Genomic DNA, 27,593 nt, shown 5'->3' with positions numbered 1-27,593 from the left:
TGTGCCTTCTAATTTCATATAATTTCCCAGCACTAGCCTTATATAGGAGCCTTTTGGTAAAATATACTTGTTTGTTTGTTTGTTTTGAGATGGAGTCTCACTCTGTCACCCAGGCTGGAGTGCAGTGGTGCGATCTCAGCTCACTGCAGCACCCACCTCCTGAGTAGCTGGGATTACAGGTGCTCACCACCATGCCTGGCTAGTTTTTGTAGTGTTAGTAGAGACAAAATTTCTCCATGTTGGCCAGGCTGGTCTCGAACTCCTGACCTCAAGTGATCCACCCACCTTGGCCTCCCAAAGTGCTGGGATTACAGGTGTGAACCACCATGCCCAGCCTTTTGTTTTGTTTTGTTTAAGTTAAGGTATTTTCCAGATATTTTCTAGAATTAAGTTAAAGTTTATATTTATGAAAAATGAGCATTTTGGAGTGATCTGTATTTGAAAAGAGGTATGAATATTTTGGTTAGTGGTGACTACTATAAAACAATATTTCATTGCTGAAATAATTTCTTTTGAAACCAGAGTAAATATTATCAATGTCACTAACAAGGGAATACTCCACTCCTTCGACCTCCCAAAGGCAGTTTGCCTTGAATTCTCGCCAAAAAACACTGTCCTGGCAACGTGGCAGCCTTATACCAGTAAGTATTTTCTCAGTTAAAAAATACGCTGACGGGATCAATTAAATTTAGTGGGGGAAATGGTTGTAAATTTTATAACCTCATAAGAAAGTAATTAGTCTTTATGATAGTAAACAATGTAAATATTTACGATAAACAGCGAATGTTGTACTCTCCAAATAAATAATGTACTGAAAGTAATTTCAAGGTATATTGTAAGTTCATGTAAAGATCCATTATGAGCTAAAGGAAAAGAAAAAGCTCAAGGGAAAATTCAGAAAGTAAATAACTGCTGGATAGAGATCTCTGAAGATTAAGAATAATAATGACTTTTAAAATCAAGACATTTTAACTGTTATAGGGGCTGATTTTAAGAAACATTTTCTAATAATGTCAATATTGTTGAATAAGTAAATGATAATAGGTCATTATTGGGTTACAAACCTCCTGGGTTTTTGTTCTTTCAAGAGGCATGAACTCTAATGAATCTTATTTTTCCAAGTAAATGAAAGAGATACTGAGAATCAGTTGAGAATCATGAGTGGTTTTATGTAACTTTTTTTTTTTGGTAACATAGAAGCAAGCTTTCATGATTTAACCCATTTGATAGTAATCCATGTCAAACTTAATAAATAAGAAAAAGAATCGTTTTACAAATGTTACAAGGCAATTACTGAAAAAAAAATTTTATTGCAGCTTCTAAAGATGGCACAGCAGGGATACCCAACCTACAACTTTATGATGTGAAAACTGGGACATGTTTGAAATCTTTCATCCAGAAAAAAATGCAAAATTGGTAAATAAATGCTTTAAAGTACTAATTTTTATAGTATTTTTAATGTCGTTACTGTATAATATTTGTTTTCTTGGTGTTGATTTTCAAAATAACTTATCAGACAAAAATCTACAATTTTAAGAATTTTGTATGTAGGAATGTAAGTAAAAACTTGAAATTTCTTTCCTTTAGTATTAAGTGGAAAGGAACATTTTTTTTTTTTTTTTTTTGAGATGGAGCCTCTGTCTCCCAGGCTGGAGTGCAGTGGCCACGATCTCGGCTCACTGCAACCTCCGCTTCTTAGGTTCAAGCCATTCTCCTACCTCAGCTTCTTGAGTAGCTGGGATTACAAGCACGTGCCACCATGCCTGGCTAATTTTTGTATTTTTAGTAGAGACAGGGTTTTACCATGTAGACCAAGGATGGTCTTGAACTCCTGACCTCAGGTGATCTGCGCGCCTCAGCCTCTCCAAGTGCTGGGATTACAGGCATGAGCCACCATGCCCAGCCTTTTCTGTTAACATGTACTGACCAAAACTATTAGTAACTGACTTGACATCAAATATTTATAACTTTTTCTTTAAATAGTAAACAATATCACAAACTTTAACATGTTAATGTGATGTTACGTTCTGTCTGAATATTTTTTATACTCTTTTTTTTTTTTTTTTGACATAGGTGTCCATCCTGGTCAGAAGATGAAACTCTTTGTGCCCGCAATGTTAACAATGAAGTTCACTTCTTTGAAAACAAGAATTTTAGTATGTAAAGATTTATGACATAATTTTATTACTTACTGTAATTGTATACAGTTTTCATTAACTTTTTTGACATCGTAGGATTTTCCTAAATACTGTTAATTTATTAATCAATAATTACTGTTACACTTACTTGCATAATTCTTTGTAAGTCTAAATCCAGTGAAAATCTATAAGACAAAAGTTTTCTTTTATGATAACTTTTTATTATCTGGTAATTGCTATTAAGACATTTGAATATCTTTTCCTGAATTTAATTGCTATTGAAATTCTGTGACACAAATTTTTTAGATATTTTATCATGTAGAATTTTAAACACAAAACTTCAGTCCTAATAACCATCAGCTTGTGGCCGATCTTATCTCATCCATACATCTCTCCAGCTACCATCTCTCTTACTAAGTGAAAGCAAATCCCAGACATGGTATAATTTTATGTACTTTTTAAATATGGTAAATACTTAAGCGTAGATTTCTGAAGATTGGGGCCTTTAATTTTTTAAACTTAGCTGCAAAACTATTATCACAAATTATTACATATGTGTTCAAATTTCTAATTGCAAATGTTACAGTTTTTTTAAAGCTCAGGATCCAAATAAGGTACTGCACATTGTATGTTTCTTTTGATCCTGTAGGTTCCCAATCCATCTTTTTTTTTTACTCTTCATAATTCACTATTTAAAAAAACAAGGTTATTTGTCTTGCATATTTTTCCGTAATTTGAATTTTGCATTTTAATCCCATGGTATAATTTAACACGTTCATCTGTCCACTATAAATTGCAAGTTGGAGCTAGAGTTGGTCAGCTTCAGGTTGTTTTTTAGGTGAGTGAGGGTAATACTACGTTATAAGGTGGTGTTCACTTCTTTTATCAAGAAGCACCTTATGTCTGACTGTCTTTAATTTTGTGGAGTTAGCTGACATTAATGTTTCATGCCTAGATGCATTATTTCATCAGTGGTTGCAAATTGTTGATATTCTGATTTTTTCTCCCTCCCTTATTTTTTAGCTGCACTACTTCTATAAATAAAAATTTCCCCATCTATTTGGTTACCTAGTGGTACATTTATATAGAAAAGGCAGAATAAGTATTCTTGCCTTTATAGTTTTAATGTATTCTATCTGTAGCAACCTCCATTGTAACCAATTTGCTTTTTCCCCATCCTTTTTTTTTTTTTTTTTTTTTTTTTTTTTGGGGAGCAGGTCTCATTCTTTTGTCCAAGCTGTGCACAATCATGGCTTACTACAACCTTGACTTCCTGTGCTCAAGCAAATCTCCTGCCTCAGCCTCCCAAGTAGCTGGGACTACAGGCTTGCACCACCATGCCTGGCTAATTTTTTTATTATTTGTAGAGACAGGATCTCATTATGTTGCCCAGGCTATTTTTTAGTCCCATGAGCTGTGGATTTAAAATATATGTGTTTCAAACCATTGTAGTTATTTTTCCTATTGATGCTTAAATTGTCTCATCTTTGATCAATTAGTCTTTGATGACTTCTTTGTCATATGGTAAGACAAGTCATTCTACGATTAATTTGTACATTTCTAACCATTACACGTAGAACTGGCTAATTTTTCAGAAAACCCTGTCTCCTTTTTGGTGTGCTACTTTTGAATAGCTATTGATTTCTGAAATTAAACAAAGAAAAAGTGTTAGCTCTTGATCTCATTAAAGGAAGCATTAAAAGGAAACAGGGTTTCTTGAAAAATTGAGTACAGCAAGAAAATGGTATTTAGGTTCTTGGGGTTCTTATTACTGTTGGATTGATCATTGTTTCTAGGCCTTTTTTTCTATTAAAAAGATGTAACAATCATGGTTTTATTTAAAGTTTTATACTTACAGTTTTATTTAAAGACTATAAGGTTTTTATTAACTTCTTCTATCTTATTTGTATTGCCTTTTGTCACCACCAAGAATCTTGTTTCTCCGGAATACCAGGGATGATAATTTGAGAATGTCACATTCACATAAGTATTCATTTGGTTTGTTCCATTATCCACATGGTGTTCTTAGAATCTTAATACCAAAAAGTAACGCTATTACAGAAAACAATTTTTTTAAAGGGTTTGCAGTTCTTTTTGTCTTTAGAGTATCCCATTACTGATCGTACAGTTTTGAGTGTATCAGAGTTAGAATAGGAATTGGTAACTTTGTTCACACATGCCAAAGATGGCATGCATGCTGATTTTGAGCAGCATCCAATCAGTATAGTTACGTATTTCATTTTCTTGTGTTTGAGGCTCACTGTCACCTCACTGTTTTGGTGCTAGCTTGTTTTCTTCAATTATTCACCTCTTTGTAAGCATGCCAAATGAAGAGGGATCACCACTTTGACAGTTTGGTGTGCTGCTTTTGAAAAGCCATTGATCTCTGAAATTGAACAAAGAAAGTATATTAGCTCTTGATCTAATTAACTAGGGTAGCAGTTTTATTAATGATAGCATAATTCAGACTGCCTAGTGTAGCATAAGCTCTTAATATCAGCCATTGTTACAATTGTTGTGGTCATCATTATTATGCATCTGTTTATCACATTAGTTACAGAATTTCCATATTTACATTCTGCAGTAGCAGGCCAAGGTTGGTCTTTTCCATCTAATATGTTCTAAAACTTTATTGCAGTGATTGAAGAGAGGATAACTGACATTTATCAAAAACCTACCATGTGCCTGGCACTGTTCTCTTAAAATCAATTACTAGAGTTAGGTGGTATAATCCCATTACTTGCCTAAGTTCATACTGCAAGTAAATGACTGAGTAGAAATTGAAGCCTACATTTGTCTTACACCTACCCCATGCTTCTTTCACTATGTTTCTGTGCCTCACCTACATGAGACGACAATGAGTAGTATTAGTGTGTAGCTACAATAACCTTTTATAATGTATTCAGAATTTAACATGTTCCTTTTAGCTTCTCTCATCAATCTGTCTTCATTTACTCTTTTTTTTAGACACAATTGCAAATAAATTGCATTTGCAAAAAATTAATGATTTTGTATTATCACCTGGACCACAACCATACAAGGTAATTGCTGTTTTTGTTTATGTGAAATATTATGCATTTAAACCTTTTCCTACTTTTTTGTGACTGTAAAAACATGTCCATCTCAGTTTTTAGTCTTCAAAAAATTAAGTAATGATTTATGTCTATGTATCTTAGGTGGCTGTCTATGTTCCAGGAAGTAAAGGTGCACCTTCATTTGTTAGATTATATCAGTACCCTAACTTTGCTGGACCTCATGCAGCTTTAGCTAATAAAAGTTTCTTTAAGGCTGATAAGGTTACAATGCTGTGGAATAAAAAAGGTAGGCTATGTATATTTTATCCCTCCTTTTGTTTACCAATTGTTAATTTATGCCATATATTCCTATGTTATAAAAGAAGAATGAATGCCTATTTAATTTGTGTTTTAAATCTAATTGAAGTTTTTACTCTTATAGCTACTGCTGTGTTAGTGATAGCTAGCACAGATGTTGACAAGACAGGAGCTTCCTACTATGGAGAACAAACTCTGCACTATATCGCCACAAATGGAGAAAGTGCTGTAGTACAATTACGTGAGTATTCTGGCAGTCTTCCTTTGATTAGAAACAATGGTAGTAGGCCGGGCACGGTGGCTCAAGCCTGTAATCCCAGCACTTTGGGAGGCCGAGGCGGGTGGATCACGAGGTCAAGAGATCGAGACCATCCTGGTCAACATGGTGAAACCCCATCTCTATTAAAAATACGAAAAAAAATTAGCTGGGCATGGTGGTGCGTGCCTGTAATCCCAGCTACTCAGGAGGCTGAGGCAGGAGAATTGCCTGAACCCAGGAGGCGGAGGTTGCGGTGAGCCGAGATCGCGCCATTGCACTCCAGCCTGGGTAACATGAGTGAAACTCTGTCTCAAAAAAAAAAAAAAAAAAAAAAAAGAAACAATGGTAGTAAAAAATGCTATGCTGTAAAAATGATGATATAATGTAAATTCTTGATCAAAAGATAGAATTCAAATACCTTAATAACCTTTAAGATAAAATTCATCTTAACTAAGAAACTTAAAATCATCCTCAAACATACCTTATTTTGCCAGAATCCAATTAGTTAATTCAGTTATGCCAACTTTTTAGGAGTGAACTTCCTGAGGTAATTCCATTGTAGCAGCTCTTTTGGAACTTACTTATTATGATAGCAAATTGTTTAGTATGTTTAATGCTGTCTTTAGAATTGTTAATAATATCCAAGAGGCCGGGCATGGTGGCTCATGCCTGTAATTCCAACACATTTGGGAGGCTGAGGTGGGAGGATCACTTGAGCCCAGGAGTTTGAGACCAGCCTGATCAACATAGTGAGACCCCACCTCTAAAAAAAATTGAAGAACTTAGCCAGGCATGGTAGCATAGGCCTGTAGTCCCAGCTTCTCAAGAGACTGAGGTGGAAGGATCACCAGCCCAGAAGTTCGAGGCCACGGTGAGCTATGATCATGTCACTGTACTTCAGCCTGGGTGAAAGAGTGAGATCCTATCTCAAAATAGTAATAATATCCAAGAATGTTACCACTTCATCTGTTGTTTGAACATTTGTAAGTAGGGTAATCTACCTTTTAAAAACCAGTATTTCCGTTGAAGTCAGAGGCAAAACAAGGATGGCTCCCCTTTTCACTTTATTTTCATAGCATTCTGAAATACCTAGTCGATACTTCTAATCAGCAGAAGTAAAATATATACAGTTTTGAAAGGAGAAAATAAAGTCATCTCTGCTCATGTAGATGAAATCGCACTCTAAACAAAAGCTACTTTAAAAAAATGAGCCGGGTGCGGTGGCTCACACCTGTAATCCCGGCACTTTGGGAGGCCGAGGCGGGTGGATCACGAGGTCAAGAGATCGAGACCATCCTGGTCAACATGGTGAAACCCCATCTCTACCAAAACTACAAAAAATTAGCTGGGCATGGTGGCGTGTGCCTGTAATCGCAGCTACCCAGGAGGCTGAGGCAGGAGAATTGCCTGAACCCAGAAGGCGGTGGTTGCAGTGAGCTGAGATTGCGCCATTGCACTCCAGCCTGGGTAACAAGAGTGAAACTCCGTCTCAAAAAAAAAGAAAAAAAAAAAAAAAAGAAAAAGATTTCATATATAGCAAAAAATAAGAACAAATATATAGGGCCAGTGGGAAGAAAACTTTAAAACTTCAGGGAGACAAACTATGACCTTTACTAAGAAGAATTATTTTAATAAAGGTGTCATTTCTCTCTTGTCAACCTTAAACTAAATTTAAATGCCAGTTGATTTTTTTTTAACTAAATAAACTGGTTCTAAGGTTGGTGTTGAAAAATGAACATGCAAGAATATTTTGCAAACTTTTGTAAAAGAATAGCAGGCCAGAGGAAGTTCTCTGGAGTTCTGATACTACCAGATATTAAAATGTACCCGGCACTTTGGGAGGCTGAGGCGTCAGCCACAGGGTCAGGAGTAATATCCTGGCCCACATGGTGAAACCCATCTCTACTAAAAATACAAAAATTAACCGGGTGCAATGGCATACACCTGTAATCCCAGGTACTCACTAGGCTGAGGCAGGAGAATCACTTGAACCTGGGAGGCAGAGTGAACCAGTGAGCTGAGATCACACCACTGCACTCCAGCCTGGGCAATGAGAACGAAACTCCATCTCAAAAATAAATTCTGAAAGGATATGCAAGAAATATAACAGAGGGTTGCCTTTGGATAAAGCATCCTGTTTTTTGTGGGTTTTTTTATTTTTGAGACAGAGTCTGTCTCTGTCGCCCAGGCTGGAGTGCAGTTGTACCATCTCTGCTCACTGGTTCACTCTGCCTCCCAGGTTCAAGCGATTCTCCTGCCTCAGCCTCATGAGTACCTGGGATTACAGGCTCATGCCACTGCGCCTGGTTAATTTTCATATTTTTAGTAGAGACAGGGTTTTACCATTTTGGCCAGGCTGGTATCAAACTCCTTACCAAAAGCGATCTGCCCGCATCGGCCTCCCAGAGTGCCAGGATTACAGGCTTGAGCCACCATGCCTGGCCTTTTGTGGCATTTTTAAAAATATAGGGCACAGTGGCTCCTTCCTATAATCCTAGCACTTTGGAATACCAAGACAGGAGGATCCCTTGAGCCCAGGAAGTGGAGGCTGCAGTGAGCTATGATCATGCCACTGCACTCCAGTGTGGGCCACAAAGTAAGATCCCATTTCTAAAAATAAATAAATAAATAAGTTTGTATTTTGATTACCATTTGCACACATTACCCCTTCCAAAAAAAAAGTATTAATACTAACAAACTATTACTATAAGCCTATATTGCCAAAATTTTTAAAAGAAATTAAGACTCAATAGGGGTTCTTAAATAAATTCATGATTATACATTAATCCCCCTAGTATTTAAGGTAAGAGTATTTTAATGTTAACATTCCTTGACATTTTTTTTTTTATCTGTTTGACGTGTTTATGAGTACTATATGATGGTAACTTTTGCTAACAAATATTGATATAGTTCCTTATTGCTAATTTGGGCTTTATATTCTTTCTCTAGCAAAAAATGGCCCCATTTATGATGTAGTTTGGAATTCTAGTTCTACTGAGTTTTGTGCTGTTTATGGTTTTATGCCCGCCAAAGCGACAATTTTCAACTTGAAATGTGATCCTGTATTTGACTTTGGAACTGGTCCTCGTAATGCAGCCTACTATAGCCCTCATGGACATATATTAGTATTAGCTGGATTTGGAAATCTGAGAGGACAAATGGAAGTGTGGGATGTGAAAAACTACAAACTTATTTCTAAACCAGTGGCTTCTGATTCTACATATTTTGCTTGGTGCCCAGATGGTGAGCATATTTTAACAGCCACATGTGCTCCCAGATTACGGGTTAATAATGGATACAAAATTTGGCATTATACTGGCGCTATCTTGCACAAGTATGATGTGCCATCAAATGCAGAATTATGGCAGGTTTCTTGGCAGCCATTTTTGGATGGAATATTTCCAGCAAAAACAATAACTTACCAAGCAGTTCCAAGTGAAGTACCCAATGAGGAACCTAAAGTTGCAACAGCTTATAGACCTCCAGCTTTAAGAAATAAGCCAATCACCAATTCCAAACTGGTAAGTAAAGTTTTACTACTTTTATAGAAAAAAAGTTTATTTTGGGTCAGGCGCAGTAATTCATACCTGTAATCCCAGCACTTTGGGAGGCCAAGGTGGGAGGATCACTTGAGGTAAGGAGTTCAAGACCAGCCTGGTCAACATGGTGAAACCCCGTCTGTACTAAAAATATAAAAATTAGTTGGACATGGTGGTGTATGTCTGTAATTCCAGCTACTCAGAAGGCTGATGCAGGAGAATCACTTGAACCTGGGAGGCGGAGGTTGTAGTGAGCTGAAATTGCACCACTGCACTCCAGCCTGGGCAACATAGCAAGACTCTGTCTCAAAAAAACAAAAAATAAAAATAAAAGAAAAAGGTCTGTCACAGCGTGGAGTTCTCTAGATTTTTTTTCTTATGCTCTTGTGTTACTTAGTATCAGATCAGAATATGAATCATTGAGGACTTACTCCTGAAGATGATGAACAGCTCATATTATTAGGTTGACAAAGTAGTTAACTTAAAATAATTCACATTTAAATGTTCTGGGATAAGCTGGGCACAATGGCTCGTGCCTGTAATCCTAGCACTTTGGGAGGCCAAGGAGGGAGGATTGTTTGAGTCCAGTAATTCAAGACCAGCCCGGGCAACATGGTGAGTCCCCATCTCTAAAAACAATAATAAGTAAAATTAAATTTTCTAGGATATGTAACTGAGTATGGCAGATCAGAGGCTCAAATTGTAGATCAGAGGCTCAAATTCAGATACCTGTCAGGCTAGGCCAGTAATGTAAGGCAATAGTGAGTGGGAGAGAATGGTGAATGAGAGCGCTCATACCCTTTTTTTTTTTTTTTTTTTTTTTTTGAGATAGAGTCTCCCTCTTGTCATCCAAGCTGGAGTACAGTGGCACGATGTCAACTCACTGCAACCTCCACCTCCTGGGTTCAAGCTATTCTCCTGCCTCAGCTTCCCAAATAGTTGGGATTCCAGGCACTTGCCACCACTCCTGGCTAATTTTTTTGTATTTTTAGTAGAGATGGGGTTTCACCATGTTGGCAGGCTGGTCTTGAACTCCTAACCTCAAGTGGTCCGCCCTTCTCAGCCCCCCAAAGTCTGGAATTACAAGCATGAGCTACTGCGCCCATCATGCCCTCTTTAAAGGCTACTGCAGCTACACAGCAATAGCTGATTCTTTCCATAGGAGATTTTAGGTTCAGTTTTTCAAAACGTTTGAATTTTGAGACAAAACAATTCCGAATGCTTACAGAAAATTTCTCAATTTTTAAAACACTTCTTGGTCAAATAAAATGCATTTGTTGTCCTTTGCCTTCCTGATGCCACTCCTCACCTCACAAAAACAAAACAACAACCAGGCAGGTGTGGTGGCTCAAGCCTGTAATCCCAGCACTTTGGGAGGCTGAGGTGGGCGGATCACAAGGTCAGGAGTTCGAGACCAGCTTGGCCAATATGGCGAAACTCTTTCTCTACTAAAAATACAAAAATCAACCAGGTATGGTAGCGGGCGCCTGTAGTCCAGCTATTCTGGAGGCTGAGGCAGGAGAATCACTTGAACCCAGGAGGCAGAGGTTGCAGTCAGCTGAGACTGAATCACTGCACTCCAGCCTGAACGACAGAGCGAGACTCCGTCTCAAAAAAACGAAACAAAACAAAAAGAGCAACCCTTCCTCTTGGACTAAACAAAATGTAGCAGTGGTCTGAAACTTCTTAATTTCCATCTAAATGTTCTATTTAAACACTGTCATTTTATTATTTAAGTAAAATTATATAAAAACATAACACAATATTTATTTATTTGTATTTATCGTATTTATTTAGATTAAAAAAGAAAGTGTATAGTAGACTTCGGATTTGTCATATTTGGAATTTCCCTTACCTCAGATAAAAACAGAAGTAACTCCAGCCCATCCTGCTTTTTGAATCTGTGCAAGATGGCCCAATTCTTTGATCCATAAAACTAGTAGGTTTATTTTGGTGAGGAGAATAAATTGATACAGAAACTAATACTTTGAAAATGGTGATGAAATTAAGTAAGAACTTAAAATCGGGATTTTTTTTTTTTTTTTTTGGAACAGAGTCTCACTCTGTCACCCAGGCTGGAGTGCAGTGGCACGATCTCAGCCCACTGCAATCTCTGCCTCCCGGGTTCAAGCAATCCTGCATCAGCCTTTTGAGTAACTGGGATTACAGGTGCCTGCCACCACGCCCGGTTAATTTTTGTATTTTTAGTAGAGATGGGATTTCACCATGTTGACTAAGCTGGTCTGGAACTCCTGACCTCAAGTGATCACCTGCCTCAGCCTCCCAAAGTGCTGGGATTACAGGCATGAGCCACCACACCCAACCAGGATTTTTTTTAACATTTAAGATTTCTACTGAATTTTTGCTGTGGCATAATGATTGTGTGGTCCTGTCAAATCATTTTTAGTTGAAGTAGCTATATGGCCAGTAATTAGAAATTTTTATGTGTATCGAATTGCAGAAATCAGCTAAATTACAAAGAAAATACTGTCAAGAAATTACTAGAAACAAAGACTGCGTAGTAGATAACTTTACAAAGGAGGAGGGTTACACAGCAGTAGGGGAAAAAAGGCAGGGTTCGTCCACCACAGAAAAAAATTTTTATTTATAAGTAAAAATTTATATATAAATTATCCTTAAAGAATATTTATTAGCTTTCAAAAAAACCTTTGCCTTTTAAAACGTGTTCGTTGGCCAGGCGCAGGGGCTTACACCTGTAATCCCAGTACTTTGGGAGAGCGAGGTGTGTGGATCGCCTGAGCCCAGGAATTTGAGACTAGCCTAGGCAACATGGCAAGGCCCCAAAAATACAAAAAAAAAAAAAAAAAAAAATCTGGGCATGGTGGTGTCTGCCTGTGGTCCCAGCTACTCAGGGGGGCTGAGGTGGGAAAATCACTTGAGCTCAGGAAGGGGAGGTTGCAGTAAGCTGAGAAAAATAAAATGTGTTCATCAAAAACAGTCCCATAATAATTTATATAACTTAATAAAGTTTATTAATAAGAATGAAAGTACACATAATGAGCACATAGTACCAAAACCAGAAAAAAATTCATGATCTATAGTAGTTGTGTGGATTTTTTTGTCTGAAGTGAAAGCGCTCTCAGGGGCTACATGATGCTCATAAGTGTGGAAGGGACTTGTAACTTACCTTTTCTTCTTGCATCATTTTAAATCAAAGTTCTCCTGAGCAGAAGCTTTACAGCCAAAACAAACTACAGAAGAGCCCACTATTGAAAGAGTTTTCATATTATGTATAAAAAATTTGTTCAGCAAATATTGTATAGCTTAAGTAGCATTTTATGCAGTTTGGATTAAAATAAAATAAAAGACCCTTGTACTTTTTTGACAGCACATTTGTCTGCTGTCTACAAATGCGGGTTCTCTTAATACTCAGTCTGTTTCAAGTAGACTGTGAACATACCCAGAACTCTGATGACCTGAAATAGTTAGTGCATTTGCTAAGATAAGGTCACTTTATGGTTTCTTATTTATTACTCTGCATCTTAAATGTTTGAGTCTTACACATTTCCATGTAGGACTTAGAAATAAAATGCACATCTGAGACCTAGTACTCAAGAAACTTCATGGAGAGCTGATACTTTTGATGTGCTGAGTTATGATAGAGTCTAAGAGACAGTTATCATTAAAATAATAGCAGTATAGATGGAAATCAGTAAGTACGTTGAATCTAATAGGGACTTGTGGTGCCATCACTCATACTGTATGTTGTCTAAAACTACTCTGGAGATACATTGAACCTATAATTCACCGTCTTTTCTATTGTGGATTGTGGTTGTTACATGGTTACATAAATATCTGATGATGGAACTGATTGTTTTCATTGTGTAATCCGAAAAGCCATATAATTTTTTTGCCCTCTTTACTATGTCAATCCCAGATTTATAGTTATCAAGTTACTTCTATTTCATGTATTGTAAACTATTCTTGTTTTTTCATTTGCTTTTATTTTTAATCTTCTAATTTCTGATTTTACAAGTAAAGATCTAGCAAGTAATTCTTTGTGTGAAGAAAATAAGCGAGGCAACTGAGTTTCTGCTGACAGTAGTCAGAATCAAAACGACCTCAGAAGAAGCTGTTGTTGTTATCTAGTCTCATAAGAATCATGTGTCTGTAGTAGTGCTAAGAAAAATTCTGTTGTTTAAATAAAACTAAAGTGAATTTTGCCAGCTCTGATATGATTGAAAGATATAGCAACTAATAGGAAGACCCTAATTAAATCTATCCTGACAGTGGAATGTGCCACTACTTAGTTTTGAAATAATCTTTGCTAATGATCTTAAAATTGATAAAGTAAGTTTATCCTATATTAGCGGAAGTATATTATTTGTTGTATGTGTTTACAACATGGACTCCATTTCAAAATTATTTTACATTTTCCATAGCACGAAGAGGAACCACCTCAGAATATGAAACCACAATCAGGAAATGATAAGCCGTTATCAAAAACAGCTCTTAAAAATCAAAGGAAGCATGAAGCTAAGAAAGCTGCAAAGCAGGTATTTGGGGGCACTAATCTCCTCAGAACAAAACAAACAAAAAATCAGTTATGACTGGGTGTGGTGGCTTATGCCTGTAATCTCATCACTTTGGGAGGCTGAAGCAGGTGGATCACTTGAGGCCAGGGAGTTCAAAACCAACCTGGCCAAAATGGTGAAATTCTGTCTCTACTAAAAATCCAAAAATTAGCTGGACCTATAATCTCAGCTACTTGGGAGGCTTGAGGCAGGAGAATTGCTTGAACCTGTGAGGTGGAGGTTGCAGTGAGCCTTGATCATGTCACTGCATTCCAGCCTTCCAGTCTGGGAGACAGAGTAAGACTCCATTTCCAAAAAAAAAAAAAAGACAGTTAAGTTAGCTTTAAGCCTTAAAGTTTAAAGAATCGTGGTCCTAAATACTTGACTGTGGGCCAGGTGTGGTGACTCATCCCTGTATCCCAACACTTTGGGAGGCCAACATGGGAGAATTGGGCTTGAGCCCAGGAGTTCAAGACCAGCCTGGACAACATAGTGAGAACCCTGTCTCTAAAAAAATTTTTTTGTTAGGCATGATGGCGTGTACCCTGTAGTCCCAACTACTTGGGAAGCTGAGATGGTAGGAACACTTGAGCTTGGAAGGTTGAGGCTGCAGTGAACCGTGATTATACCACTCCAGCCTGAGTGACAGAGTGAGACCATGCCTCAAAAAAAAAGGAAAAAAACACAAAAACCCTTGGCTGTTATATAAAATGTAGTTCGAGTTAGACTTAAATAGGCAGAATATCTTTCTTTTGTGTTTGCCTATGAATTTCTAAGTAATCCTGTCTGTATGATGGGTGACAAAAGAAACTGGACCTGATGTTGTAACCTGAGACTAATGGTATTATATAGCATGTTACTTGCTATAGACTCTTTTGGTGGCACTTGTGTGAGGTGGTGAAGTTTGCTTTCCTTGAAGCATGTGTTTGTAAGAGAAGCTGGAAATTACATGACTAGAAAGCTATTTGGCCCTCAGTATTATAGCACTATATGAAATTATTTAACTGGGAATCGAAATACCAGAAGTACCCAAATAATGAAATATTTCCAATTTTTTTTTTTTATTATGTAGTTGAAAAGCCACACCAGTATAAATAATTGACAAATTGTGATTGGCTGGGCTGGGGATGTCTAGTTAGTGAAGTTATGGTGATCACATTTTTGCAATTCAGGCAGAGTACATGTCATAATAATCCATTCAGGCTGCTACCTTAGACTAGGTAATTTATAAACATAAATTTATGGCTCACAGTTCTGGAAGCTGGGGTGCTGGCAGACTCGATATCTGGTGAGGATCCATTCTTCATACATGGCACCTTCTTTTTGTGTGTCCTCACATGGTGGAAGGGGCAGTGGAACTCTCTTCAGTCTCTTTTATAAAGCTATTTGGTGACGGTGGAATCCTCATGACTCAATTGCTCAAAAGGCCACACCTCCTAACACTATCACATTGGGTATTAGGTCTCAAACTATGAATTTGGCAGAAACACCAATATGTCAGACCAGAGCAGTGGGGTAGGGTTTTTGTTCTTTGTTTCTATTTTTGTTTTTTGAGACACTTTCTTTCTCACTCTGTTAACCCCTGAGCTCAAGTAATCCTGCCTCAGCTTCCCAAGTAACTAGGACTATACATGTGTACCACCATTCCTGACTAATTTTTTAATGTTTGTGAAGACACGTTCTCACTATGTTTTTTAGGCTGGAAGGGGGTGGGTTTTATTTGGCTTTGTTTTAGTTTGGGTTTTTTTGAGACTGAGTTTTGCCACATTGCCCAAGCTAGTTTCAAACTCCTAAGCTCAAGCAATCCGTCCACCTCAGCCTCTCAAGTGCTGGAATTACAGGTGTGAGCCACTGTGCCCATTCTGGAAAGGGCAGATTTTTAATAGCTGAGTGCTATATCACCAATACAGTCTTGCTGATAATTCTTGAATTTTGACAGGTCTAGGATGGTTATGTGTTTTAGGAGGCAGTTACTATTTTAAGGTGTAGAATTGTGTGATGTAACCATATTCTGCTAAAATCTGGACTTTTGGAAAAACCATTCTGCTCATTTGTAGTTAATATATTTCATCCCCAGAAGTATGTTTTAATTTAAAGTCAGCTTTACGTTATTCCAAGTAAAATGATCTATTCCATGCGTTAAGCAAGTCTTGTCCTTTCATCGGTACAGGTAGGGACCTCTGCTGGCCCTGGGTATTATAACACATTGGTAGTATCCTTACAGCTTGGTAGGTTAGATGCCTTCTGAGTTTTAGGGCCTCTCTGAAACCCACTCAACTTAGAATTCTGTTTTTATAGCAAGATGTCTTCCACTTTATCAAAAGATATTTTTAATATGACCATCGATGATACCGAACTAAGATTCCTTTATAATTATTATATAAATAATAACATATAATTACATGTGATTATAATTAATAATTATAACTATTAATGTGCTAACATACTGAATTATATAATATGCAAATTATATCTATATATATTTTATATTAATATTTTATAATATGTCATATAATTTAATTATAATTATTATAAATAATGGTTATTTACAACTCTCAGTTATATAATTGTCAGGTTTTTTTAAGGAGCCAGTACAATCATCAAGTACTGTACCTATACACGTTATTTACTAAAGATGATACCAAAGGTGATACTGGTAATCCCTCATCGTGGAGTTGCTTTTTGAGTTGTTTTTCCAATAATAGCAAAGGGTTTTTAACTTGCAAGATAATCTATTCAGTATGTATTTTGGGGATAACTGTCTGGAGTTAGTAATGGCTGGGTGATGGAAAAAGCTAAATGGCCCTTGACAGAATCTCCCTTATCCAGGCCGTCTTAGTCCTGACTGTGAAGTAAGTAGCCAGAGATAGAGCAGTCAGATGTATATAATCTAACTAGTATTTTTATAAACTGGTGATAATTTTATAAGTTTATTGACTTTGCCAAAAAAGAGTTGAAACATGAGAATTTAATCTTGTTATATATACGTCCTTTCTAGAGAATGGCCAGAATTTAAGCGTAATAATGCAGACATTGCAACTTGTTCTTGGTTAGTTTGTGGGGGAAAATAAATTTCACATTTCACTTAATTTTGAAGGTTTTTTCACATGTATAACATTTAACCTTTCTTCCTAGAAGAGTTATATTCTTAGCTCATTATAAACAACTAAAATTTTATATTTTTAAAATCTGACATAAAAAGTGAATTTTGATAGGCAAAATATCCCCTCTTCTTTTATTTATTTATTTATTTTTTGAGACGGAGTTTCGCTCTTGTTACCCAGGCTGGAGTGCAATGGCGCGATCTCGGCTCACCGCAACCTCTGCCTCCAGGGTTCAGGCAATTCTCCTGCCTCAGCCTCCTGAGTAGCTGGGATTACAGGCATGCGCCACCATGCCCAGCTAATTTTTTGTAGTTTTAGTAGAGACGGGGTTTCACCATGTTGACCAGGATGGTCTTGATCTCTTGACCTTGTGATCCACCCGCCTTGGCCTCCCAAAGTGCTGGGATTATAGGCTTGAGCCACCGCGCCCGGCCTCCCCTCTTCTTTTATTGATTCCTCTACTTTAACTTTATGTTATGAAAAATATAAAACTGCCTATTACCAGAACTTATAGGCTCCTTAAGAGGAGAGACTGAATATTTTCTTTCAAATACTCAAAGTGCACAGTAATTTGTTTTCATGGAGAAGGTAAGGAATTGTTTATTAAAGTGTACAAAAAAGTGAAACCAACATGACTTTAAAAAGAAAAGTTGACTCCAATTCTGTATTTTCTATAAATTCGTAGGCAGACTTTTTTAGAGTATCTAGAAGCGATACCCTGTTCTGTGTTCCCTGAGGATGCTTTAAAAGTTCGGAGTATCCTACCCAGAACTCTGAGTAAAAGGTTATGGAGACCTGGAGCATTATATATATTCCACTAGAAATTCTACAAGAAGTAGAAACTTTTCTTGGAGCCAATAAATAAATACATAAATAACTCTTTTCCCCTTACCAAAATATATATCTTGTAATTATAAAGGAAAAGTCATTCCTTTACTTTTTTATTTAGCCTGTGCAGCAAACCAGTATTATGTTAGGGGCTCAGTTCTAATGGAGAATGGTGGAATATGGTGTTACCGTAGGGAAAAATACTGGGATTATGGGAGCCTGGGAAAGGTGCAACTATCCAGTCTTAGAATAGGGAAATTTTCCAGGAGACTTAAAGGATAAGTAGGGTTCAGCCAGTGACTTGTGGGGAAGGTGTTCTAGGCACAAGGAACAATATATAGTAGTCTCTCTTTATCCTGGAGGGGCAGAGATGTGCCTGAAACCACAGTTAATACAGAACCCTATAGAAACTGTGTTTTTCCTGTACATACATAGCTATGATAAAGCTTACTTTATAGATTAGGCATAGTAACAGATTAACAGTAACTCATAAGAAAATAGAACAATTAAAACAATAGACTGTAATACAATATATGGGAATATGGTCTCTCAAAATATCTAATTGTGTTGTATTCACCATTTTTGTAAGGATGTGAGATGGTACAATGCCTGTGTGGTGAGATGAATGACCATGGCTGTAACTTGCAGTTTGAGGTGCAACTGTGAAACTAGCACTAATTTCTTTTTTCTTCTTCTCAAGTTTATGGATAGGTTTATTCTTACTGTAGATCTTAGCAAATCAATGTACAATATTTTTTATTCCGTATGAAGAACTTTCACCTTTTCATAAAGTGTTTAATGGAAACACTTTATGGCTTCTCTTTGGCACATCCAAGTTGCCAGCATCACTACTCTGTGCTTTGGGGCCATTATTAAGTAAAATAAGGGTTACTTGAACACAAGCACTGTTGATACTATGATAGTCAATCTGATAACCAAGACAGCTACTAGTGAAAAATAGGTGGGGACTTAATACACTGTGGACACGCTGGATAAAAGAATGATTCTCACCCTCGGCAGGATGCTGAGAGATTTCATCACACAGCTTAAAACTTATGAATTGTATATTTCTGGCATTTTCCATGTAATATTTTTGGGCTGCAGTTCACCCTCAGTTACTGAAACCATAGAAAGTGAAAGCATGGTTAAGGGAGACTGCTGTACACAAAGGCCAAGGGCAAAAGTATGCAGCACCTTAGCGGAAATCAAGGTGATTCAGAAGTGGGGGTCCTTCAGTGAGGAGGGACAAGAAAAGTTATCAGAGGTTTGATCGTATTGGAAGCAACATAGCACCCCTTTAAGGGGAAAAAAGTTTTGTGGTTCTTTGTTGCAGAATTGAATTGATCTGATTATAAATTAGTATCTGTAGGATTCTTATTCTTGTAGAATAATCCATTACATGTACTTGATGATACATATTCTTCATAATTTTGGAGAGAATCTTGTGAGAGTGAAACTTTAAACACATTAAATAGAAAAGCCCTCTCATGTGTTCAAACCATCCATCTATCCATCTACTGGCACATCTCAGAATATCCAAAAGCTTGGAATGCTTGTTGACTGGTACAGAAACCTCCTAATATACACTGATAAGGTCATTTTGTTTCTAATATGGCAGTATGTAGCATACTTCATGAGACCTTTAATTCAGATTCTTTATATAAAATGTAAGTAAAATCACATAGTTTGTGTATTTTATAGACCAAAGCTGTGATGGCTTAAATACTGTAATGTTTTTGGTTTTTAAAATTGAATTTAAAAAAATATTTCCTGCAGGAAGCAAGAAGTGACAAGAGTCCAGATTTGGCACCTACTCCTGCCCCACAGAGCACACCACGAAGCACTATCTCTCAGTCAATTTCTGGGGATCCTGAGATAGACAAAAAAATCAAGAACCTAAAGAAGGTGAGAAACTTAAATGAAAAACAGATGTGCATATTGCAAGGCATAAATTAAAGTTACGTAAATAAGGTAGTACTTAGATGCCTAAAGACAGGTATCTAAGAAGTTTATATTAGCAGTTCTCATTGTTGCTTTCTCACTATGAAGTACTATCACTTAGTAATGGTACTGATTTTAGTTTTGTCACAAATGTCTGAAGGCTCTTAGTAATTTACTGATTTTTGGAGTGATAAAAATCAGTATGCATTAGCATAGAAATATACTGAAAACTTTTTTTTTCTGAGATGGAGTCTCACTATGTCACCCAAGCTGGAGTTCAGTGGCACAATCTCGGCTCACTCCAACTTCCGCCTCCCAGGTTCAAATGATTCTCCTGCCTCAGCCTCCTGAGTAGCTGGGACTACGGGCGTGTGCCACCACACCCAGCTAATTTTTGTATTTTTAGTAGAGACAGGGTTTTACCATGTTGGCCCGGCCGGTCTCTAACTCCTGACCTCAGGTATCTACCTGCCTCGGCCTCCCAAAGTGCTGGGATTACAGGCATAATCAGTATTTCATTAGATAGCTGTGAGATAAGTAGGACCAGATATTTATCCTAGTTTTCAAGATGAAGAGACGGGGACAAAAAGAAAAATGTATTGACTTGTGATATTGCAGCCAGTGTGCTGGGGTGGCCCTGGGGATAAAACAAGGTCTCTAGAGCCCTTCACAGCTGCATTATGAGATTTCTCTTTCATTCATTTTTTATTGGGCAGGACTTTGGACCAAAAGTCTTTCAGAATGCTCTCACTGAGATTTCTCTCAAAGCCAGAAACATCACCCAGTTCCAGTGGGGCATTGAAATGTGCCATTACTGCTACATTTACATATACACATACATATATGAGAACATTAATTAAAAGCCTGAGAAAAATATTTTGCCAAATCTCATGTTTTTAACATTTACAATTTTCAATTTAATTTTTTTTTTTTTTTTTTTTTTTTTTTGAGACAGAGGTTCGCTCTTGTTACCCAGGCTGGAGTGCAATGGCGCGATCTCGGCTCACGGCAACCTCCACCTCCTGGGTTCAGGCAATTCTCCTGCCTCAGCCTCCTGAGTAGCTGGGACTACAGGCATGCGCCACCATGCCCAGCTAATTTTTTGTAGTTTTAGTAGAGACGGGGTTTCACCATGTTGACCAGGATGGTCTCGATCTCTTGACCTCGTGATCCACCCGCCTCGGCCTCCCAAAGTGCTGGGATTACAGGCTTGAGCCACCGCGCCCGGCCTCAATTTAATTTTAAAAAATAGTTTTACCCTGCTGGGCGCGGTGGCTCATGCCTGTAATCCCAGCACTTTGGGAGGCCGAGGCGGGTGGATCACGAGGTCAAGAGATTGAGACCATCCTGGTCAACATGGTGAAACCCCGTCTCTACTAAAAATACAAAACATTAGCTGGGCATGGTGGCGTATGCTTGTAATCCCAGCTACTCAGGAGGCTGAGGCAGGAGAATTGCCTGAACCCAGGAGGCGGAGGTTGCGGTGAGCCGAGATCACGCCATTGCACTCCAGCCTGGGTAACAAGAGCGAAACTCCGTCTCAAAAAAAAAGAAAAAAAAATAGTTTTATCATAGTATTTTAACAGACCATTTTTTATACAAATGTAAGATAATCTTATTTGAGTTTCACATTCTTAATAAGGAAATTTGCATTTGAAGTGACTTCCTTCCTCTTGACTCATATTTGTTATTTGTAGAAACTGAAAGCAATCGAACAACTGAAAGATCAAGCAGCAACTGGAAAACAGCTAGAAAAAAATCAGGTACTTTCTGCATTTTCCATTTACGCTTGTGACCACCACCCTTCCCCCATTTATTATAAACAAGTATCTCGTCAGGTAAAAAAGCACATAGATTTTGAAAACTTATTTTGAAAACCATATGCCATATTCTTTTTAATGTTTTTATTTTTAAATAGCTTACTCTTAAATAGAGGAGACGTGGTATTGATCATGAGAATGAAAGAGTCAATATTCTTAAGAGGCATACTATGCTGTTACTGATGAAAATAATAGCAATTTGTTATATTAGACAAATAGAAGATTCTCTTCCTTTCCATATCTCAAGTTGTACTGCCCTGTTTACCTTTTCCCTCATTCTTTCCTCAACATTTTTAAACCCAAATATAGAATTGAAAATTTATTGGGCACAGAGGGATGCAATAAGACAGTGTCTGTTCTTTTTTACCCTTGATTCATACCAGATAACAAATTAGAATTTGTGTCTAACCTGCATTTTAAAATTTGTGTTTACTAGTGAACATGATAAATTGTCAGAAATGTCATGTTATCTGTATTATTTTTGTTACATATCCAGCACTTGTTTCATAATAACTTCATTGTTTTAAACTTTTCTAGTTGGAGAAAATTCAAAAAGAAACAGCCCTTCTCCGGGAGCTGGAAGATTTGGAACTCGGTATTTAAAGATTCACAGAAAGCAAGTTAATGACCAGAAATCAGTGCAAACACATCTTCTGTTAAACCCATTGGTGTACACAGAATATTCCTGTGCCCACACTTAATGTCAATCTCTAATTTTAACCATTTATCTAAGATTTTCGAAAGTGTAAAATTATTTAATAGTCTATTAAATTGATATTTATATCTTACATCCTATATCATGTCAATATGTGATATAGAAAAGAGATACATGAATTTTTTAGCTAAGCTTGACAGATTGAAAGACAAATGTCATTGTTTTTTTGTAGAGGATGATATATACCATATAAATGAATAGATACATTTTAAATTTAATCACTTTGCTTTTAAGTTCCTTAGTTCAGATGTCCTTTTTTAATCTATAAGACGTGTAAAGCTACTTAATTCTCACAAGACTAAGTAATGCTTATAATCTCTATTTTATAAATAAAGAAACTAAGTCCATTAAAATTGAGTTTGCCAATGTCTCAAAGCTAGGAAATGGGATTTGAAGCTAGACTGTCTAATCCCAGAGCCTATGCTTTAGGTTACTGTGATACACTACTCCTATATCCTCAGGTAATGTATCCTATAGTAACATTAAGCACCCTGCTTAGTTTTCATGGATATTGCCAAATTGCCCTACCTCAAGCTTTATACTTGCACCATTTAAAGTTTTCCACACTGTTGTCAATATTAGAAGTGATAAGGCTTTCAAATGTTTGCCACATTGATAAAGGGGAAATGATAGTTCGTTACTGTTATATACATTTATTTTTATTAGGGATGCGTTATGTACCTTTTCATGTTTGATGGTTGTATTTCTTTAGTGAATTGATTTTTCTTTTCCTTTGCCCATTTCCCTGTTTGGACGTTTGCCTTTCTTCCTAATTTGTAAGAATATCCTATGTAGTAACATAAAATCGTTTTTTAAAAAATTTTGAAGTATACACCCAGGATTTTTTTTTTTTTTTTTTTTTTTTTTTTTTAGAATTAAAACAATACAAAGGCATGCAATGGAGGGTAAGTCTATTCCACTGCCACATTTTCCAATTTTTTGTGTATCTTTCTAATGATAGATACCATATGCGTATTCAAGTATACATATACATACGCTTAAAAAAATAAAAGGATGGCATATACTCACTGTTCTGTTTGAGTTTTTTTGTTGCTTTTTGTTTTTAGAGACAGGGTCTCACTTTGTCTTCCAGGCAGAAATGTGGCCTTGAACTTTTGGTCTCAAGTGATTCTTCACCTCAGCCTCCTGAGTATCTGACACTACAGGCTTGCATCACTATGCCCAGCTTATACTCACCGTAGTGATTCTGTACTCCCTTAAAATATTTTGGGGGCTGGGCGTGGTGGCTCACACCTGTAACCCCAACTCTTTGGGAGGCTGAGGTGGGCAGAGCACCTGAGGGTAGGAGTTCAAGACCAGCCTGACCAACATGGTGAAATCCCATCTCTACTAAAAATACAAAATTACCAAATATGGTGGCACATGCCTGTAATCCCAGCTACTTGGGAGGCCAAGGCGGGAGAATTGCTTGAACCCAACCAAGGCGGAGGTTGCAGTGAGCTGAGATTATGCCACTGCACTCCAGCATGAGCAACAAGAGCAAAACTCTGTCTCTCTCTGTGTGTGTGTGTGTGTGTGTGTGTGTGTGTGTGTGTGTGTGTGTGTATATATACACACACATACATATACTTTGGAGCTCCTTCTATATCAGTACGTTTCTCCCTCTCCATCTCTTTTCTCTCTCTCTATGTAACAATACATTGTGCGGAGGTAAGAGGATTTAACTAGCTTCACACTAATGTACATTAATGTTACAGAAGTCACTGAAATGGCCAGGTGCAGTGGCTCATGCCTGTAATTCCAGCACTTTGGGAGACCGAAGCAGGTGGACTGCTTGAGTCCAGGAGTTCAAGACCAGCTTGGGCAACATGGCGAAACCCCATCTCTACTAAAAATACAAAAATTAGCTGGTCAGGGTGGTGGGCGCCTATAATCCCAGCTACTCAGGAGGCTGAGGCAGGAGAATCACTTCAACCTGGGAGACAGAGGTTACAGTGAGCCGAGATCATGCCACTGCACTCCAGCCTGGGTGACAGAGCAAGACCATGTCCCATAAAAACAAAGAGCAAGCATTGATATAAAAATATGAGAGATAGGGCTGGGTGCAGTGGCTCACACCTGTAATCCCAGCACTTTGAGGGGCTGAGGCAGGCAGATGGCTTGAGCTCAAGAGTTTGAGACTGGCCGGGACAACATGGCAAAACCTTGTTTCTACCAAAAATACAAAAAATGAGTTGGGCATGGTGGCACATGCCTTGGTCCCAGCTACTGGGGATGCTGAGGTGGGAGGATCACCCAGAAGGCAGAAGTTGCAGTGAGCCCAGGTGGCACTACTGCACTCCAACCTGGCTGACAGAGTGGGACCTCATCTCAAAAAAAAGGGGCAGGTGGGGTAGAGACATTACTCTGCTTACCAGTGTTTCTAATTGTTCTTCTCTCTTGATCATGTGGGAGAATTACACTTCCCCATCTCCTTGAAATTAGGTATGACTAAGCAACTTGCTTCAGCTAATCAAATGTTAGGGGGAAGTGAGGTGAGTTGTTGCTGCACAAAATCATTTACAAGCCAGTACATGATTCTTTATTCCTCCTCCCCTGCTGTGGTGGACCCTGAGGCCTAGCATTGAGATGGCAGAGAAGGAGGGTAAGCAAAATCCCCTTCTGACTCAGTTTGGACTTGTAGCATGAGTGAGAAATAGACTTGTTTTTAAAACCATTGAGATTGTGGAGATCCTTTTTATCCTCAGGATAACTTAGGCCAGTGATTCCCAAATTCTGTTGCACATTAAAATCACTTGGGGAACTTTTGCAATTCCTAATGCCTAAGTTCCCTTTTATACCAATTATATAAGAATATCTAGTGGTAGAAATCAGGTATCAGTATTTTTCAGAGATTTCCCAGGCTATTCCAATATGTTAACAAAGTTTGAGAAATAGGCCTAGCCTATGGTATTCAGTTTTCTACAGTATTCATATATTCCTGAAAATGTGTAAGAGTAAAGTGATCTTTTTTCTGTTGTAGAATATATTCATCCCTAGAAAGCTTAAAATACAAATATTTTACAGCTCACTTTATGGACATACTATTCATTATATTGATAATATTTCATATGATTTTATTCTTTGTTTACATTTTAACACAATCCTGTGGGTATGTGGTGCTAATATTCTTCTCTTATGGCATACCTAATTAATTCCATCTTTTCTCAGAATTAAGTTTATAAGACTAAGGGTTTTTATTCTAAGTATTATCACTTTTTTCATTGTCGATTCATTTGGGTAAAATAATGAGATATAGGCCAGGCACGGTGGCTCACGCCTGTAATCTCAGCACTTTGGGAGACTGAGGCAGATGGATCACAAGGTCAAGAGATCGAGACCATCCTGGCCAACATGGTGAAACGCCGTCTCTACTAAAATACAAAAATTACCTGGGCGTGGTGGTGATCGCCTGTAGTCCCAGCTACTTGGGAGGGTGAGGCGGGAGAATTGCTTGAACCCAGGAGGCGGAGGTTGCAGTGAGCCAAGATCACACCACTGTACTCTAGCCTGGTGCCTAGTGACAGAGCAAGACGCTGTCTCAAAAAAAAAAAAAAAAGAGATATAAATAGATTATTGCACACATGCTAGTGAGTAGATCAAGAAGGCAACATATATTGGTAGTCAGGGAGCACCATGTGATTGCTTAAAATGTTCATTTATCTATCCATGCGGTTACCTAAGTCTGAAATTAGCATGACAAAGGTCAGTTGGGGCTCAGGTGCAGTGGCTCACACTTCTTAACTCAGCACTTTGGAAGGCTGAGGTGAGAGGATCACTTGGTCCCAGCAGTTGGAGACCAAACTGGACAACATAGTGAGACCCTGTCTCCGCAAAAGAAAATTAAAAATAAATAGGTGAGTTGGGTGTGTTATGGACTGAATGTTTGTATCCTCCCAAAATTCGTATGTTGAAGCCCAACCCCCGTACTATGATGATATTTGGAGGTGGGTCCTTTGGGAGGTGATTAGGGTTAGATAAGGTCATGATCCCTCATTCTGTCTCTCTAGATTGTGTGTGTGTGTGTGTGTGTGTGTGTGTGTGTGTGTGTGTGCGCGCGCGTTTCTCTGGAAAACCCTGACTAATATAGATAACTAATGTATGGACAGGAAGTTAGATAGACTGTGCCAGCCTAAAATGCCAGTGTGGAAGCTCTAACCTCCAACGTGATGGTATTTGGAGATGGGCCTTTTAGAAGGTAAGTGTGTTTAAATGAGGTGAAAAGGTTGGGGCCCTCGTGATGGGATTAGTGCCCTTACACTAAAAGACACCAAGGAGCTTGTTGTGTCTCTTTCTGCCACGTGAAGACATGATAAGACAGCAGCCAGCTGTAAGTCAGAAAGGGTCCTCACCAGAACCTAACCATGCTGGTAGGTATCCTCATCTCAGACTTCTAACCTCCAGAACTGTGAGAAAAAAAAGTTCCTTTGTTTAAACCATCTAGTCTGATATTTTGTTATGGCAGCCTGAGCAGACCAATATGGAATGTATAAATTTCAGTTTGTTTAAAAGTTAAGGACAACTAAAGAATCAGGTAAGACTTAATGGGAAAAACTAATATTTAACAGGTATTGGATGCTTTAAATAGAAAAACAGCTTGCTTTTTGTTTAAGGTTTAATGTGCTTATCATGGTTGGCAGCTAAATAGCGGAAGAGCCAAGTCCAGAATCATTTGGACTTCCCCCATTTAAACAGTGGCATTATGCCATGTTGCTCAGGCTGGTCCCAAACTTCTTAGCTGAAACACCTTGGCCTCCCAAACTGCTGGCATTACAGACATGAGCCACTGCAGCCAGCCTACATTTTTAAATAGTTGGAAAATCAAAAGATTGTTTGATGACATGTGAAAATGGTATAAAACAATGTGAAATCCATTGTCCATAAGTAAAGCTTTCTTTGAACACAGCCATGCTCATTAACTTATTTGCCATGACTGCTTTTATGCTACAACTGCAGAGTTGAATATTTGCAACAGATCATGTTTTTTGCAAGGCCTAAAACATTTACTCTCTGGTATTTTACAGAAAAATATTATTAACTCCTTCTGTAGAAGAATGCAAAATAACATGGAAATAACCATATAATTATATTGCTTCTTGTGTTCTCCACTATATAAACTACTAGAAGTGGAATTCTTGAGTCACGTCATAATTACAAAATTTAAGCTAGGCAGTAATTTAGGCTCATGCCTGTAATCCCAGCACTTTGGAAGATTGAGGCAGGAGGATCACTTGAGCCCAGGAGATGCATGGCTGCAGTGAGCCATGATTACGCCACTGCACTCCAACCTGGGTGACAGAGAAAGACCCTGCCTCCAAAACAACAACACAATATAAATACCGTTTGTGATTACTGTTATCATCATCATTATTTTACCTGCTG

General features: G+C 37.8%; 1 protein-coding gene across 2 annotated transcripts in view; it reads left to right on the top strand.

Moving 5' to 3' along the window:
* The window catches only part of EIF2A (eukaryotic translation initiation factor 2A), a 38,312-nt gene extending 15,466 nt beyond the window's left edge, over positions 1-22,846 (top strand). Inside the window, exons 4-14 of one of the 2 annotated variants that reach the window (XM_032263334.1) lie at positions 523-641; positions 1,317-1,416; positions 2,074-2,156; positions 5,106-5,179; positions 5,315-5,459; positions 5,595-5,711; positions 8,679-9,250; positions 13,672-13,785; positions 19,512-19,640; positions 21,374-21,439; positions 22,034-22,846. In XM_032263334.1, the coding sequence (XP_032119225.1) occupies positions 523-641; positions 1,317-1,416; positions 2,074-2,156; positions 5,106-5,179; positions 5,315-5,459; positions 5,595-5,711; positions 8,679-9,250; positions 13,672-13,785; positions 19,512-19,640; positions 21,374-21,439; positions 22,034-22,099 (1,585 nt within the window). In that variant the 3' untranslated portion in view covers positions 22,100-22,846. The remainder of the gene's footprint in view (positions 1-522; positions 642-1,316; positions 1,417-2,073; positions 2,157-5,105; positions 5,180-5,314; positions 5,460-5,594; positions 5,712-8,678; positions 9,251-13,671; positions 13,786-19,511; positions 19,641-21,373; positions 21,440-22,033) is intronic. The other variant, XM_032263342.1, reaches the window with a different exon arrangement.
* Positions 22,847-27,593: the final 4,747 nt, after the last annotated feature.

The sequence above is a fragment of the Sapajus apella genome, unplaced genomic scaffold (genome assembly GCF_009761245.1).
Source record: "Sapajus apella isolate SASKATOON/1434 unplaced genomic scaffold, GSC_monkey_1.0 scaffold4, whole genome shotgun sequence".
Classification (NCBI taxonomy): Eukaryota; Metazoa; Chordata; class Mammalia; order Primates; family Cebidae; genus Sapajus; species Sapajus apella.
The sequence above is the reverse complement of the archived record's forward strand: the minus strand, read 5'-3'. Positions and strand labels throughout refer to the sequence as shown.